Genomic DNA, 19189 nt, shown 5'->3' on the forward strand with positions numbered 1-19189 from the left:
GGTTCATCTGAAAGTTGTATGTTATTAATGGAATACAAAAACCAGAAGAAAATGAAACTTCAAATCAATTCTGGGCAAAAACAGTGCTTTTAAAAACTATTTTTGCCCAGAATTGATTTAAAGTTTCATTTTCTTCTGGTTTTTGTTTGGTATTCCATTAATAACATTTGTCTAAGATACCTCTGCAAATCTGCAAATGCTGTTAGTATTTTCTGAAAGTTGCTTTGTGTGCTGATTCTCTGTTGCTGTTCTTAAAGATTTACATATAAAACATAAGGCACTGAATTACATTTGCAATAGTACCTTCTCCGCCATCATTGAGATGATATAAAGGTAATTGTCATTACTGTGATTTTGGCACAATAGTGGTTGGATGATTTTAAAATTATTCCAAGTTACTAATAGGAACATTGTTCTGTGTTCAGCAATGGAATTTTAGGGAGTCATTGCAAATATATGATACGTCCATGAAGTGCCTGCAAATAATTGATCTGAGAAATAAGAATGGGACATTTGCTTCTCCATCTAATTTTAGCAGCATCTTCTGTATATCTGCCTGCTTCCTTCCCCCTACCCCTTTTATGAAGTTATTATGGAATCGGCTTGCCCAAATTAAAGGCTTTTTGATACTTAGCACTGTAGAAGAATTGCCTATGAAACTGAATTTGACTGACGCTCTCTGTTCAATAGTGATTATATTGAAGTGTCTATTAATGCAAAGAGGAATGTGTGGTTTCTAAGGGAAGAGGTAAAAACAGTTCTAAGTTTTCGCCCTCTGCGACGGGAGAGGCAGCTGAAACCCGAGGCTTTTAAGCAGATCTGTGAGCGCTTTTATATCCCTGGAGGACTTCCACGTCTGAATACCCCGCCTTCCTGCGGTCCCACTCCCGCTTACTGCCACATCACTACAGCCCTATTGAGAGTGTATCTCGCCTCCGGCAGAGGGCAGCTCTTCCGGGTGGGGTGGGGTGGGGTGGGGAGACCGTCGAGAGGAGGGATTTGTGCCGAAGTCCAACCTGGGGCGAGAAGAGATGAAAGCGGGACGGCAGGAAAGCGTGAGTGCCCCAGCGGTGGAGCCAGCAGGGCGCTTCTGGGTGGCTGTCGAAGAAGGCGGGATGGAGAAGGCAGGACTCTAAAAGGAGCATCCCTAGCGAGGAGCAGCAGGATTCTTCCTCGTCACGGAGGAAAAGAGGTGCGCTCCGGCACGTCCGCACATTTGGCGATGGGCGATCCAGGATCCCGCGCGTCGAATTCCACGTAAAATTCCAAAGACTCTGGAAGGTGCTTTAAGTTGCAAAGAAGCAGCGCCGTTTCGGTAAGTCTGTATGAAATGTTTCTCTCTGGGTTTTCGCTGGCTTCTGCACGAAAGGGGAGTTGCAAGCGGAGTTCTGGTTCCCGGATTAGATAGTTTCCCTGAGTGTGTGAGATAGTTTCCAACACAACTACAACCTTAACGTTAATTACTGAACTACTCCGTTACAGTATAACGGAGAAATATAGCAATAGCGCTTAGACTTATATACCGTTACAGCCCTCCCTAAGACGTTAACAGAGCCAGCATATTATCCCCAATAATCTGAGTCCTCATTTTATCCGCTAAGAGTACTCAATAGTATTCAATTTGGACCCGTGAGATTAAAATTTTTGAACATCGTTCGACAATTTTCTTCGGAAATTGTTCTTGAGCCAGTTTTAGTCTCCTCGGGCAGTTCAGCTGCTAAGTAATTTCAGCAGAGGGTAAATAAGAGGAGATATGGGGGGAATGGAGAATGCTTGGGAATCCTGAAATATCTGCCCTTTAATAAATGGGAAATGGGAAAAGTGGGAAGAGATGAGAAGAAGGACCATGCAAGACTGGAGATAGAATCACTTAGAAAATAGAATAACAGACTTGGAAGGGACCTTGGAGGTCTTCTAGTCCAACCCCCTGCTTAGGCAGGAAACCCTACACCACTTCAGACAAATGGTTAGCCAACATCTTCTTAAAAACGTCCAGCGTTGGAGAATTCACAACTTCTAGAGGCAAGTTTTTCCACTGATTAATTGTTCTAACTGTCAGGAAATTTTGTCCTTACTTCTAAGTTACTTCTCTCCTTGATTAGTTTCCACCTATTGCTTCTTGTTCTACCCTCAGGTGTTTTGGAGAATAGCTTGACTTCCTCTTCTTTGAGGCAACCTCTGAGATATTGGAATTCCTGAGATACAGGACTCTCCTTTGTAATGTTATCATGGGTTTTGTTTTTTTAGTATGAGAGGTTTTTTTAAAAAAAAATGGGCTAGAAGAAAAACATGAAAAGCAATTCTTGTAAAAGTAGTGTGTTTTACTTCTGTTTTGCATGCAGCTATTTTTTTTAATGGAAAAGTGGCTCTAATAACTTTTCAGAAGATTTTTAAATTTTGGCAGTATTATACATAAGTTCAAAGTAATTTGTAACAGAGATGGTAACCTGTGAGATCAGGGAGGGGGTGCATGCAGGCTATGCACGTGCATTGCATTATGGGTACATGCGCACGCTTTCACCATGAGACGACAAAAAGGTTAGCCATCACTGTACTATAGAATTAGATAAATGGCAAAAACTCTGGGATAGAAATTATAAATTGACAATAGCAACTACATACAAGGAAAACCTGTAAAAAATATTCTACAGGTGGCATTTGCCACCAGCAAGGCTGGCAAAGATGTTTAAAGACATGTCCACCAAATGTTGGAAATGCAATCAGATACTGTGTTCATACTATCATATGTGGTGACATGGCCAAAGGCAAATTTTTTTTGGATAAAAGTACCATATTTTTCAGAGTATAAAATGCACCTGTGAAAGGAAAATTCCAATAGGAAACAAAGGCAACAACACAAGCAAAAATTCTTACTTTAAGATCAGAGGTTTATTGTTTCTAATAATTTGAAACATTAGAAATGAATAGATATAAAAGATATAATAGCAGTAATACACTGCATTAACATATTAATGCAGCGGGCCAATGAGATATAGCAAGTCCTACAAGGACTGCTATAAATCGAAGAGCTTTGAGCCGATCTTGAACCTCATTTTTTATACTGTTCTTCTAACCATACATGCTTCACAACCTTACTGTCAATTTCTGTGAACACCTGTGTACATTACTTCAGTTCCCCATTTCCAACAGTTTCATTCTTCCTGTTTTAAACTAATCCATACAAGTGCATATTTTGCAAAATAAAAAAAAATATTTCACAGTAACAGTTCAGTAGGATTACAAATATTTCTGGTAAATTTTGAAATCATCCTAGATGAAAATTTTGGTTCATATCTCTTTCTCCTGAGGCCTTCTATCATCCATAGGACTTATTGAATCTAATGGATCAATAGGCTATATTTCTTGGTTCTCACAATCTTCACTTCTTGTTCGTAAGAACAACACAAAATGAAACTTACAAATCAATTTCTGCACATAAGCTACCTTATATCAATTATGGAAGTAAGTGAAATAAACCAAAATCCTTAATTTGAGATGAAGGAGGACAGTTACTTTGATTAAAGGGCATTTCCGCAAGGCAAATACATAAAAGGGGATAGACAGGCTGAACCATTTGAATGGTGGGACGTGCAATCCTAAATGCAGCATGGTACTGAAGAGGAGTAATGCAGCGCTGGTCAAAACTGCAGGCAGAAGACCTCTCCTAATGCAGGCTGTTTCTGGCAATCATCATTGGGCTTCCATGAAGCTGGGCTTTTGTTATTTGATGCTGCCGTGGCCTTGGGTGAAGGTTGTATGGAGAGCAGGGACAGAGGTTACTAGTACTTGCCGCCCTGTTGTGGATTCTTTGTTTGGGGTTGGTACCTTCTTACAGTGCAAAGCATGCACCCAGGAGGCCACAAGTTGACACTTCACAGCAGTATTGGTGGTCAAGATAATCTGGAATGAACCCTTCCAACAAGGAGCCAGGCAATTATTTTGTTGAAATACCTTCACCAATTGCCAAGGGATGGCAAGAATGTAGAGACTTTTGGGCGGCGGGGGGGGGGGGGGGGGGGAAGCACAGCAGCAACCTTTGAATGACATGACTTTAAGGTTGTGACAAGGGCAGGTTAGGCTTGTATGTCAGCTAGAGAAAAAATGTTTAGCCAGAACATGAACTCCAGGAGCAAACTTTTTTTTTTGTTGCAGCAGAAGACACTCCCTCATGGCCAACATGGGCAGGCCCATGTTGGAGACAAACAAAATAGGGCAAAAGAGAGCGTGGACAAATGGGGCGGCCATACAGTCAGAATTGCACTATACACAGTGTTCAGAGGTAGGAGCAAAGGCACTGTATGATAGCAACTTGAGAGGGCAGGTGCAATGCATCCAACAGATCTTTAACATAGTCAGCATTCTTTATTGGAGATCCTTGATTTAATTTTTCACCCAGGTCCCACATTTAATGTATAGCATATTCTACTATCCTCTGATTAAAATGTAACAGAAGCATAATAGTATCTGGAACAGAGAATACTAATATTATTTTGTTTAGGCACTCCTTAACACTACTTAAAATTATTTTAATCAATTCTGCCCAAATTCCCAAACCAAGGATGTAATATGTTTAATACAAAGGCAATAGCAAGTGTTTTTCAAGGAAAAGGAATGAGAAAAGTTCTATGGAAGATGTGTGAAAGAAATTTATGGTAAAATGCAGTGAGTTACTGACAATAGAGAAACAGATGACTACTTAGTTGTTGTGAAGTGAAAAGCCAAGATAAAGTTATAATTGGAGGAGGGAAAGAAATCAGGAAAGAAGTCAAATTAATGATTACATTGCTAAATTGTTTCCCCACCACCACTGAACAAGCACCCAGTTCTTCTCCATTAGGCATAAGCTTCGTTTTCCAGAGGTTCATTGAAGTTTCCATGAATTTTTGTATGTTGCTGCTGATACCAAAGATTTTCAGGGATGTCTTGATCCATCTGTGGGGATGGAATCAAATGCTTTCTTATAGTCTATCCAAGCCATGAACAGGTTGGTTGTCTTTTCTTTTAATTCTTTAGGATTAGCTTTTCAATCAGCAATTGGTCCTTTGTTCCTCTTGAATTTTTGCAGCATCCTTTCTGTTCTACAGGAAGCAAGTCATTTCTTTCCAAGTATCCATAGATTTGATTTGCAATGATGCCAGTAAGGAGCTTGTATGTTGTTGGCAAGCAGGTGATTGGCCTATAGTTTCCATGGTCCTTTCCTCTTTGTTTGTCTTTTTGGATCAAAAATGTCCTTCCAGTTATCATCCATTCATCCTTTTCAAGTGTTTTTAATATCTGGTTCATTTGGGCTGCCAATCTTTCGTGCACACTTGTAAGTACCTTTAGCCAGAAGCCATGTAGCTCATCTGGTGCACTCCAATTCTTCACTTTTCTTGACTGCCTTTGCACCATTTCTTTTGTTATTTGCACATCTTCCATTTTATACACTTTAACAGAATCCTCAACCTGCTTGATCCATTTTGCATTTCTGTTGTGCTTCCTTTTGTTTTCCCACAAGTTCTTCCAGAATTTCAGAGCTTTCTCTTTATCAGGCTTTTCATTTGTTGTTATTCCATCTCCACTTTCTAAGCACTTGTAAAACTGGTGCTGATTTGCTCTGAACTGTGAGTTTTCCTTGAACTGAATTACTCGATTTTCATATTGTTTAATCTTTTCAGTAATGGCAACAACCCTCTGCTTCAGCTCTTCGATTAGTACCACAATCTCCTTATTCTCCAAATAGTATCTTGCTTCAGGCTGCTTTTGACCTGCTTGTTCTTTAGCTGACCCTGCCTTAGGTTCTTCAAGTTGCTCAAGTCTCCATGGAATTTTTTGATCTTCAATTCCAGCCGAATTTTTCACTTAGGCTTCCCTTTCTTGCCTCTTCGGTTCTTTTGTATTTTCAAACCCAGTTCTTTGGTGGTTATGAAGGCTGCTGCATATATCAGCTGGTTTGTTTCAGCTAATGTAGTGGTTCGAATGGTTTGCACAGCCACATTGACCTTTTTTAATACATTTCCCAGTTTTTTTCTAGTTCACTTGGTTCAGCTTCAGCAAATGTGCTCTTTCATTTGGTGCTTTATTTTCTCAGCTAATTGAGCACTATCTGTTGGTGTTTGTTCTTCAGTGCTTTCTTGTTCTTTAACTTCATCCATTTCAGCAACCTCTTCCTCTCTTTCTTCCTCAGTTTGCTTTTGAGTCTGCAAATCATTCTTGATGTTATTCTTCTTTGTTGGTATGCTCAGGCCATTAGTTGTTTTCTCTTTGATTCCTGTTAATTCTGTTGCAGTGAAAAATGTGTGGCTCAAAATTACACATCGTTGGTCCATTAGCCTTTGTTCACTGATATCACAGTCCATGTGATTCACCTTCCAAATCTGATACATTCGTTTTTGAAATCCACATTTTGCTGGGTCGGATTGATAGTAAGATTCCATAATAGAGATGTTTTCTTCCCTAGTCCAGATTTTTCACTTTTTCGGTTTTTCTTCCAGTAGCTTGTCAGCTCCATGCCCTGGTTGCCTAGCAGAGAGAGCTGAGCCCTGTAGCTCATTTTGTGCAGAATGTCCAGGAGTCATAGCATCCAACGGAACCCTTGTTAATCCAGGCAACGGTTCAGCCAGCATAAATTTCATTTTTTTCATATTCACCATATTTGAATGGGTTGTGTAGCAAATTTTGTCTGGCCCTTCACCTAAGACCTATCTGATATGGTTGCACCTGTTCAACATAGCCCTTAGGATCACTAGAGTGCACAAGCCCCTCCATCACGACATGGTAAAGCTCCTCGGAAAGCTTATTATTATTATTTACTTTATTCATTAAATATGAAACTCAGTCAACTGAACATTCAAAAATGCATCACAAATACCATTGACTATTGCTAACTGTTGATACGGATTGTTGCCAGCATCCTAGATATCAACCAAGTACCTTCGTAAGATGTATGATGATGATGATGATGATAATGATGATGATGATTATATAACTAAATTGATTCAGACAGTACACGGTTTACTAAGCACTCACTGTATGTATGTTAAAGAAAAATGTATAAATATTATATATTGTCCCTTTCAATATATAATCTGTAGCTCTATCAAAACTTTCTGCGATAGTCAGAAAACAAGACACAATTAAGTATTTTAGTGTAACATTTTTTTTTAAAATCGCTCAGCCTATATTGAAATCTTATGGGGAAACAAAGCAAACTGACTACTAAGAGGAGTGATGGATATATGGTATAAATTCTAACTATGCAATGACATGAATGGAATTATAATCCTTACCCATTTCTGACTGCAAGGCTCTGTATTATTGGGCTTTGATATGTCAACATAAAAGAACTTCAGTGGTTCCCTCATTGCTGTCTCAGTTCCCTACACCTGCAGTGAGCTTTGTGATGAAAATAAATGTGAAGGCAATGAGGAAGATCAAAGCCTTGGGAAATATGACAAAAACATTAAAATAATTTTTTGATAAATATTGTGAGAATCAAGAAATATAGCCTATTAGATTCAACAAGTCCTAGGGATGATAGAAGGCCCCAGAAGAAAGAGATATGAAACAAAGTTTTCAGCTAGGATGATTTCAAAATTTACCAAAAATATTTGTAATCCCAAGATCGGCTTGGGACTCTTTGATTTATAGCAGTCCTTGTAGGATTTGTTATTTCTCATAGGCACTCTGCATTAATATGTTAATGCAGTGTATTGCTGCTATTAGATCTTTTATATTTATTCATACCCAATGTTCCAAATTATTAGAAACAATAAACCTCTGATCTTAAAGTAAGAATTATTTTTTTTGTTTTGTTGCCTTTCTTTCCTATTGGAATTTTCTTATGACACTATCTCTTATACAAGCAGGTTTTGAAGTCTGGCACAGATGCTTTTCCAAACAAGTACAGTTCAGAATATTAGGAATCGTGTTTCATTTCTGCAACAAAATATAACTCATTATTAGATTCAACTATAATAAGCTACATTTTAGATTTGGTCTATAAATATGAGATTCTTCTGAAATTTACTTTATTTTTTGAACTGCTTTTTCCACAGTAGAAAAAAGATGGCCAATTTCAAAGGCCATGCTCTTCCTGGAAGTTTTTTCCTTTTCTTTGGCTTGTGGTGGTCTGTGAAATACCCATTCAGGTACCTCTGTCAAAGGAGGAAAAATATTTACCTTGGTTCCAAGGCAGGATTTCAACGCTTAGAACTTACAGAAGGCATAATCAAGGTTGTCTTTGCTCTCATTGGTAAGTTTATTTTTTTTTAAAAAAAATGTAATTCTAAATAAGTATGATTACGATTTAAAATACTTTTAAAATGAAAATGGATTTTAAAAAATATTAACATTGAAGCAATTTATAGTTGATGTCAAACTGTAGTCTGGATTCTATCTAGTGTTGAATGTTGTTTCCCTGCATGGAGGTAAATTTCAGTAACGAAACTGAACAACTAACCCAGTGATGGCGAAACTTTTAGACATCAGGTGCCCAAATTGCACATGTTGCATGCCCAAACTAAAAGATGTGCACAAATGCATGCATGCTTAGACATGCGTGCATGGACAGCAGAGACCAGCTGGACGGCGGGGCATCTCAACACCGCCAGCGTGGCAAGAGATAAGATATTTTTCTTTCGTGAGCTTCTGTTTCATTGTTTGCAGGGAAACAGTTCATAAAAGAAACACCACAGAGATCTGACTTGGGGAGACGGCACATGTGCCAGCAGAGGGCTCTGCATGCCACCTCTGGCACACATGCCATGGGTTAGCCATCATGAAACTAGCCTGTTTATTTTATACCTTAATCTTACAAAAAATATATACATTTTTTTGGATTGTTATTATATGCATTTTGGGCTATATGTTTCATTAGAGTAGGATACGATTACACATTGGTGTTGTTATTTGATATATATTTCTTATATTTTAGCTTTATTGTCAAACTATAACAAGAGAGTATTTTATTATATAATTGTATCTGTATCAAAGAGAGAAGTTAGCAGGTTTTTTTATATTGTTTTTCTTCATGTTTATGTGCTGCTTTTGAACTTTTTCCATTGTCCCTCCTCCTTCCTTTTTCATTTTTTTTGTAATTTTATATTTTTTATCTTTTAAATATACGCAATGTATAACACTAAGTAAGAGTTAGATCTTTCCAAGGAGAAAATAACCATATCTTCTTAGAACTGTAGTAGAGGACACAGTGGTTGTCCTTATCAGAATAAGCATTCTTTTTGGCTACATTTATACATTCTAACTTATTTAATAAACCACAAAGCAAGGAATTTAGGGAACCGAAGTTGTCACTTTTGAAAAATGGTTTCCAAAATTGTTGGGGAAGCTTCACTAAACCAGATGTTCACGAATGAGTATTGCAATAGTGGCCAATATCTGCAACTCAGGTGTTGGATGAGAATGGAGGTTTATTCTCTGAGCTTGTGGGCTGGTTTCCAAATGTTTTATTACCAGGCTAGATAACATCTTCAATGAAATTTAGGGAATGTCAGTTTTGGTGTTCTTTTGCTTATAAGGACTTTGTATAAGGGCACACAAAGTTCTTATAAGAACACCAACGCTAACTTTCTCCAAATTCCTTTGAAGATGTTACCTAGCTTGGTAACAAAAATTTCACAAATAACGAAACCTACCCATGAACTTGGAGAATGAATCTCCACTCTCAAATGAGTATTGCTTGGCATGATGTATGAATTCAGTTGGTTGTGGTTTATTCAAGAAACAAATAAACAGAATCATTATATAAAATGAACTGTGAGATTATCTTGGTTATAAAGCATGGCTCCATTCTTATCCCATCTCTTGGTAGCCAGGGAGCCCTACAATTAGGCATGGTAAAGCAACTGTTGATGTAGGTGTGAGGGTGATCTGGATGTGGCATCTGTCATCCCATTGATTGCCATGGTTGGGTTGAGTTGACTGATCTGGTTGGCTAGATGGTAGTCCCATTCCTTCCACATCGTTCCATGTGCATCCTTCCTGAAGCTGCATGTTCAATGGAAGGGGATGACCACCCCAGACAGAAGGAGCATACTAATCATTATTCAAGGATATACAATGTTCGGGGAAACCAGTGGCAAGCCTTGATCATTTCTCTTGGGTTTATCCAGCTGTTCCTGTCTGTTGGAAGATAGAACCATTACAGCTGACATAAGATTCAGGTGACCATCCAAATAGTTTAGCAATACTATAGGAAAATATCTTGGGTGATTCTTGTCAATCCTAGGAATGTAATTAAAACATCAAATACATTTATGAATATAAGCCTGCAATGAATTTCACAAACTCGGTGCTATGATTTGCTCACATGAGAGATATTGCATAACACTGGAGATGTTGTGACATTTGTTTACAAGAAATGGAAATGTGCAAGATAGTACCGTTGAAATGATGTCCCGGTGTTTGGAAGCCATACGGGTCTGGATGGATGACAACCGACTCAAACTCAACCCCTCCAAGACGGAGTGGCTGTGGCTTCCGGCCCCCCGGTTCAACCAGCTAATTCCAACACTGGCCATTGGGGGCGAACAACTGGCCCCCATGGAACGGGCGCGCAATTTGGGCGTCCTCCTGGATGCCCGGCTGTCCATGGATGACCATGTGGCAGCCATGGCGAGGGGGGCGTTCCACCAGGTTCACCTGGTGCGCCAATTGCGCCCCCTATTGGACCGGGCTGCCCTTCGCACAGTCACTCACGCGCTGGTGACGTCCCGCCTAGACTACTGTAATGCTCTCTACATGGGGCTCCCCTTGAGATGCACTCGAAGACTGCAGTTGGTCCAGAATGCGGCCGCGCGGGTGATTATGGGAAGTACGAGATACTCCCATATAACACCTCTCCTGCACGAGCTGCACTGGCTCCCTGTGGTCTATCGGGTGCGTTTCAAGGTGTTGATTACCATCTTCAAAGTGCTCCATGGCATAGGACCTAGTTACCTGCGGGATCGCATCCTGCCCCATACATCCCTATGACCAATTCGCTCGCACAGAGAGGGACTTCTCCGGGTGCCGTCCACTAAGCAGTGCCAGAGGGTGGCGCCCAGGAGTAGGGCCTTCTCTGTGATGGGCCCAGCCCTCTGGAATGACCTCCCCCCGGATATTAGGATTACCACCGACCTCCGCTCCTTCCGTTCAAAACTCAAGACCCACCTTTTTCAACTAGCAGGCCTGGCTCAACCGTAGTTCCATTTTACTCCTCCTGGCAATTTTTATATTTGTAATCTCCATGGGGTATTTAATTTTAACTTATTTTAATATTTCTATGTTATAATAATGATGTATTGTGTTTTTATACCTCCTCCGCACAATGTGTAATTTTATATTATGTGTTTTATTTATTGTACGCCGCCCCGAGTCCCTTTGTAGAGAGGGAGCGGCTAACAAATTTAATAAATAAAAATAATAAAATATATAAAAGTATATGACTGTTTTCACACAGACCTCAGCTAAGGAAATGTGCTTTGCAATATCATTTTTTTCTCTATAGGATTTTATACATAGTAAGAAAAAATATGGAGGATTTGGTAGGAAAATGTGGGAAGTTTTATAAATAACATATGTAATTTATGGAGCCATTTTAATTTTATTTCTGAAGCAGGCCCATTGCACAGTAGCACTCTTATCTGGAAGCATACACACACACACACACACACACACACACACGCACGCACGCATGCACGCACGCACACACACACACGCACACACTTGCTTTATGGCCAAAAAAAAAAAGGTTCCCACCATATTCCTTTGTTATTTTATACCCAGGTATGATAGCAGAGCAGTTTGTTTCCGATGGACCTCATTTGAAGCTATATAATAATGAAAAAAAGCAGTGGCATTATTTAATGAATTGGCAGCATGCAACCATGTACCTCTTCTATGGCATCTCAGGGCTAGTGGACATTGTGACCAACAGCACAAATGTATTACCAGAGGCCTTAGATCGAATGATGCTCTCACTTGCTGTTTTTGTGGAAGGTGAGTTTATGGTATTTCACTGCATTGTTTATGTAGAAAAGTTTTCTGAATCCAAATGAAAAGGAATAGGCAAAGTTTATCTGTTATGATAACAATGTCATGTAATCAATATGAGATGTAACAGAAATAGGGAACCAGAATAAATGATGAAAGATTATGAATTAATGAATTAATGTGCCCGTTTCTTTATTAGTGATGCATGCAGAATGGAAGATTTGTTTTATTTAAAGAGATTAAGAATTCATTCTGTTTGAAATAATTAAGCATGAATGTCGGAGGATAAATTACATTTAAAGATAGTAAGCGAAAATCATTGCAGGTACCTCAAAGGATGTTTTTCAACATGTTAAGCATGTAAACAAACGAAAAACTTCTGCAGTAGCAGCCCATTTATCTAGCATGTGCCTAAAGCATATGGCTCAAGTAAATAGATTGTGCTATTTAGTTGTTTGTTTATTTAACTTTATAGAAAGTTAACTCCATACAATGTTAAATATACCATCTTTCTGCAAAGTTGAATGCACACATCCTATATATGTTTTAAGATTCAAAATAAGAAGATCATGACCATGGCATTTGTACATTACAGCTCTTCCCATGGTGTAAATAACAGCTTTTCTTTCAATTATTTTCTATGACCTGCTAAGACTTTTTGGAATTAAATCCATACTTTGCATGACACAAAACCCGAAGATATTTATCAGGAATCATGTACGAAGCCTGGAGAATAAAAAGTTGTTGACTTCTCATTCCCTTTCACCAGGTTTTCTATTTTATTTTCACATCCACGGACGTTCCATGTTAGATTTGCATGTTCATCAATTACTTTTGATAACTATCTTTGGAGGGGCTATCTGCATATTCTTGGAAGTCTTTTCCCACAATAACATTGTTCTTGAGATGTTCCGAACAAGTCTTTGCATATTGCAAGGAAGTTGGTTCTGGCAGGTAAGTGAATGATTTTTCTTTCCTTCCTGATGCTTTAAGAACAACTTTTGAAATTAGAACCAGGAACAGCAAATGAGGTCCAAATCCTCAGATCCAAATGAGATCCTGAAGACTTATTAGATACAGGCTTATCCATTACTTCAACCCTTCTCTGCTTCCCTTTATCTGCTAAGGTGACTGCAGTGTAATGATACTGGAGATTACTCTGAATTATTATAAAAAGTTACAGTAGAGTGATGACTACTATTTGTTCTTCTATCAATGCTTGCATCAGTCATTTTAACTCTGTCTGCTTGTTTCTTCAGAGGAAAAGAGACTTAGCTGCTAGTATTTTACCCTATCCTGCTCCATGAAACTCTGAGATAGATCAAGATAACAAATTAGGTAGGAATGAGAAACTTGTTAATGATCAGAGAGAAGTGTTTTTTTGGGGGGTAATGGTTGGGAGATGAGATGAATGGGAGGTGAGATGAGATATTTAGTTAGGCAGAGCTGTGTGGCGAAGTACAGGTATTCCTCAACTAACCACCACAGGTGGGATCAGAATTTCAGTTGCTAAGCAACATACTGTAGTTGTTAAGTGTTAAGTATTAGAATAGAAAGATATAATATGTTAGATCGGGTAAAGGAAAGGCACACTCAGGCTTAGGCAGCAACAGCTCTTTATTAACAGAAGTCAACTATGTACAATCCAGCGAAGGTTCAGTCTGACAGCAGCCCTTTTATAGGGAGCTGTCAGACCGTTCGACCAATCAGGTTGAATCTCTGTTCCCGCCGGAACAGAGGACCTTGGTGTAAACCATTGTAACTGATTCTGGTATCTAACATAATAGCTATCACTAACATTTCTTGTGGAATTTTAAGTTGATTTCTATCTCGTCTTTCTATTATATGGAAACCTAGGTAGCATAGATGGAACCTATTTTAAAGGTTAAGAATTGTGATTAGACTCTTCTAGCCTGGCCATTGATTTTGACCTGGCCAAGTCTACATAGTGAATATCAAATAAAGTTAATATCTGGAGAAATTACTGGAAATTTTCAAAGACCTCCGAGAGCAGGGCTCTCCAACCTTGGCAACTTTAAGAATTCTGGGAGTTGAATTCCACAAGTCTTAAAGTTGCCAAGGTTGGAGACCCTGTCCTAGAGAATGCCTTTGTAGGAAAATCTGATATAAAACAATTCTAACTCTGCATTCTTATAATAGCAGTAGATAATCTGCCATCTTTTTGGCATATGCAGCCTTCAACTTCAGTTGATGTGGCCTTCAGCCTTATTAAAGAACTGTGCAAGAGATAAATTTTTCATCAGAACTATTGGAAGTGAGAGAACAGAAAAAAGTGGATATCAGAAAGAGAATGGGCATAGAAACAGTGGCATAAACTTTGCTTTTTACTCCACTTATCACATGCTTCAGCACTACTAACAGAGGTAGTATTTAGCCCATTCTGACAGGTTCTGGAGAACCGGTAGCGGAAAGTTTGAGAGTGGGGAGGGAATGGGGATTTTGCAGTATCCTTCTCCTGCCACACTCACAAAGCCACGCCCACAGAACTGGTAGTAAAAAAATTTGAATCCCACCACTGACTATATGGGAAAAAATGGATCTCAACCAAAAAATGTAGCTTACCTCAGCCTTAAGCTATAATAAAGAACACACAAGGCAGAAAGGAAATATTACAACTGTATTTATTTATGGTAATTTAGATAGCCTCCCTTTCAAAAACAATGCAGGATGATATTTAAAAATAAACAAAGAATATAATAGCACATAAAGCGGTTTTCACCAAAGGCAATTCAAAATTTGAAACAGCCATCCCAGATAGCTCTACAAATCCCCCTGGCCCAATACCTGGGTCTTTAAAGCATTCCTAAAAGCAGGAACGTTTGGGACCATGTGGATCTGGGGGGTGGGGGATGCTAGTACACAGGGTAAACCAGCTTGAGAAAAAGCATGTTAGGTATGAATGACCAGACCACATATGTAGAGTGGAAACTAGCTATTTTATTGTTCTATGCTAATTTCACAGGAAACTTACCAGACTGGCAGCTTGCTCCTGGGCAAGACTAGATAAACTCCAACAAGATTCAAGAAATCAGGCCTTGCCCTTTTGTGTTTACTTAATGATTTCAGACTAATTCCAAGCTTGACTTTTCCTGACTAAGATGGTTGTTCTCCAACAGCTTCCCAAACCTGTGTATATTACCCAAAATTGGATAAAAGTGGTTTTTCTTTGGATAATGACCAGTGGTGGGATGTAACATTTTTTACTACCGTTTCTGTGGGCTTGGTGAGCGTGGCAGGGTAAGGATCAGAGGTGGGTTCCTACCAGTTCGGCTGAGAAGATAGTAACTCGGCTGCCCACACCCCGAAACTGGTTCTAGCGGCGGCAGCGTAGACACTGCCATCTTGTTTTTTCCTTCAGCACATGCGCACGTAGCACACATCAAGTGCGTGCATGCTGTATGCGCATCCCTGAAAGAACTAGCAATAAAAGAAGCCAGAACCCACCCCTGGGAAGGATACTGCAAAATCCCCATTCCCTCCTCACTCCTGGGGGAAGATTACTGTAAAATCCCCATTTCATCCCCACCCCGCTAACCTGCTTTCCAGCTCCATTCTCCTGTTCAGGGCAACAAAAAAAGATCAGCTGGGAGGCGGGGCGGGGCCAGCCTACTTGCCGGTTCTCTAAACTCCTCAAAATTTCTGCTACCTGTTCTCCAGAACCTGTCAGAACTGGCTGAATACCACCTCTGGTAATGACACACAAACCCATTACCCAATCACAACTAGAACATTTAAATAAGGAGTTTCTGATAGGCAGTTTTGGATAATAAAAGAAAAGGTTTGGGAAACACTAGTTTAAGAGATGGGTCCTGAAGCATGGAACTCTACCAGATTTTATTGAGAAGCAAATATAATTGGAGAGAGGTAATCCCATAAAAAAACAGTATTTCTAATACACTTTTTTCCCCACAGATTGGATTTGTCCTTTACCCTCCAAATGGAAATACAGAATGGAACCAAATGGATCATAATAACATCATGTTTCTGACCATGTGCTATTGCTGGCATTACGCAATTACACTTCTTATCATGGCAGTCAATTATACTCTAGTCAGCTGGTAAGTGAATATTATTGGTATTTTAAAGAGCTCCACTAAAATGTCAAGAATTTATCATTTTATTCAAAATCTCACTGCGTTCAAAATTGGATCTTCCAATGGGATAGAAAATTATAGTAGTCTATGGATCAAATGGCTTTCAGCCTATAACTTTTGAAATATAAAATTGTTTCTTGATGCCTGCATACAAATTGCAAACGAATTGTGTATGTAGTTGTATAGATAAAATAACGTAAAAACTGTTCATAATTGTGCTGGAAGGTTGCCAATTCTAATTTCTTTGTAAGATTCTTTTAGTTAGCTTATTTATTTTGAGATCTATATTAATACTTCAGTGTAGCACATAGGTTTAGAAGAACTTACTAAATAAAACTAAGGAAGGAAAAGCTTTTGATTATGGCTATTATTTTTGTTGTTTTATAATTTTTCCATCTATATAAATATGCATACAGATTAATTTCTTGGCCACACAGTAATATAATAAGAGGAACTTTGGGAAAAGAAGATTAAATATTGGAAAATAGATGGAATATTAGAGTTGTTTTTTGCATTCAATGTGCCATCTCATATAAAAATAACTATCCTCTATTTCATTGATTAGTTTAGAATGTGTGATGATTTAGCATGATTTGTTCTTGTACTTTTTCTTCTCCAGGGTGGTTCGTACCAAAATAATGCAAGTTCCATCCATGGAAATTGGATTACTGAAAACATCTGAGCGAGAACTGGAGTCAGAAGATGAAATTTAATTCTACAGAAACATTTTCTTATAGTTCACTTTCTATTTTAGTATTTCTAGTGCTTGGTAATTCTATCCCCCCACCCCTCCCACCCCCATTATTTAATCTTATTTAGACCTTAATTTATGAAAATTTCATTACAACACTGCTTTTCTCAATTGAAGTAGAAACATATGGCATTATAGCAGTAGCATCTCAAATGAGAATCAGTTCTGGCCATTAAAAAAATGGTGGATCCACTCTTTCGTTGTTCTTGGGTAAACTGGGACATTTTCACGTATTTTTCAAAAGCCAGATGCAATCGTAATGCAACAGAAAAATGGATATATATTAAAATAGTAAAATGGATCAATTATACATTAAAACTATTTATAAACAAAGAATTTCTAAGATAGCTTTAACATTTATATTTGTAAATGTATTACTTTGTTTTTTATTTATGTAATTATTTAATATCAAAGAATAAAAAAGCCAAATGTTTTGTGTCAGCTCCGGCCAGTCCAGAGGCCTGGAGCTGCCATGCAGGGGAGAAACCCAGGCCATCTGTCAAGACTCACCAGGCTTCACTCCTAACAAACAGGTGAGTAAATCTACAAAGCTAGTGATAACTGACTGACAACAATCCACGATTAATCGCCGGGTGGTGTTTGTTTTGGGTTACAAGGAGGTGGGTGTGCGCATGTGCGAGGTGCAGGTAATCCTAATTACTAAGTAACTATAAAAGGTGGTGGGGAGCACCGGGTGACAGCTCTGGCAATTTATTCATTGCCTTAGGGCTTTGTTGGTCAGTTCGTGCAGAAGGAAGAATACAAACTGCATTTCAAACCGTTTCTGTGTTTGACTATTTTCATTAACCCTTCAGAACCTGACAGTTTGTCAGGTCGGGGTCACCACCAGTAAAGTGACGGTGTGGCCAGAGAGGTTGGTGGTGCATTACTTTAAGGCCAGTCTTAACCGAACACTACATCGAGCCTGCGTCTACAGAGAGTTGTCACCTAGACTGACTGCATGTTCCAGGCCACCATGGTGTGAGCTCTGACAAACTGTCAAATATACTACCAGGATCCAGCGGGCGGAAGCAGAATTGGGGGCTATAAGACAACAAGGGAAGCCAGTAGCTGAATATATCAGAGAGTTCCGGCGTCTGGCCAATAAAGTGAGGATGTGGCCAGAGAGGTTGATGGTGCATTACTTTAAGGCCGGTCTTGACCGAACGCTATGCCGGGCTTGCATCTACAGAGGGTTGCCACCTAGACTGACTGCATGATACCAGGCTGCCATGGAATTAGCTATAGCATTCCACGAGGATAAGCCAGGACAGTAGAGGGGTGGGCGAAGACAAAGACTGCAACAGATGCATTGTATTGGAGGAAACTCTGCCCCGAAAACCCCGCAACCCACAGCAGTCTGCCATGAGACCAGTCCTACAGCGTCTGTGAGCACACCAAGGAAAAAAAAAGACGGCCAGGAAGACCGTGAGGCGTGGCCAGAAGAAGACACACGGGGCAAGTTAACCAGTTCCTATACCAGTTGACTCCAGCCCATCGGGTGATATGCTCAATACCAGTGGCAGCGACTGGGGGGAGGGTTCCGACCTGATGATAACTAAGCCTATCAAACCGTTTGTGATACAGGTAGTGGTGGAAGTGGCCAGGCAACATCAATGTACAGCCCTGATCGATTCAGGGTGCACTCGTTGATTAATGAATGCCACAATCGCTGATAGTCTGGGGGTGGGTCTCAGGAAGTTGTCTAGGCCGATGCATTTTAACCAGATGGACAGGTCGTTATTGGGAGGCCAACAAGCCACACATGTAACTGATCAGGTGGTATTGCGGATAGGGCCCCATCAGGAGTTCTTGCATTTTGTAGTGGTTCCACACATTACAGAGGAGATTCTACTAGGCCTGGCATGGCTGGATAAGTGGGGACTCACAATATGGTGGGGTGGTGGTAGTAGGCATCTCAGAATAGGCCTTGGTCCTGACCCCCCTCCTCATGAAGCGCAAACCATGGCGTAGGGTCCGGTGGGATTCCGAGCTACAGTGCCATTGGTACATACAGCTGGGGAGGAGCGATTTCCTCTGGTATATGCAGACTTAAAAGATGTATGCAGCGAAAAGGAATGTGATACTTTGCCCCCTCACTGTTCCACAGATTGTGCAGTGGAACTACTCCCTGGGGCTAAACTGCCAAAGCTCCGAATGTATTCTATGACCCCACAAGAGCTAGCAGAAATGAGGGCAGACATAAAAAAGAATTTTAAAGGGGGCTTTATTCAGCCAGCTAGATCAAGGGTGGCCACCCCCGTTCTTTTCCGGGAACGCCTCTGTGTTGACTTTTGGGGCCTTAATGCTGTGTGTGTGGAACATTTGTACCCCCTCCCTTTAATGAAGGACA

General features: G+C 39.7%; 1 protein-coding gene across 1 annotated transcript; it reads left to right on the forward strand.

Annotated features, from left to right (window-relative positions):
* The first annotated feature begins 1034 nt into the window (after positions 1-1034).
* Positions 1035-17452, forward strand: TMEM45A (transmembrane protein 45A). Its single transcript, XM_081952852.1, has 6 exons — positions 1035-1315; positions 8037-8233; positions 11764-11976; positions 12740-12924; positions 15904-16049; positions 16705-17452. Exons 2-6 carry the CDS (start codon positions 8047-8049, stop codon positions 16796-16798), a joined length of 825 nt encoding a protein of 274 aa, XP_081808978.1. The 5' UTR covers positions 1035-1315; positions 8037-8046; the 3' UTR covers positions 16799-17452.
* Positions 17453-19189: the final 1737 nt, after the last annotated feature.

This window comes from Natrix helvetica (assembly GCF_964273705.1).
Source record: "Natrix helvetica genome assembly, chromosome: 4".
In the NCBI taxonomy this organism is placed as follows: Eukaryota; Metazoa; Chordata; class Lepidosauria; order Squamata; family Natricidae; genus Natrix; species Natrix helvetica.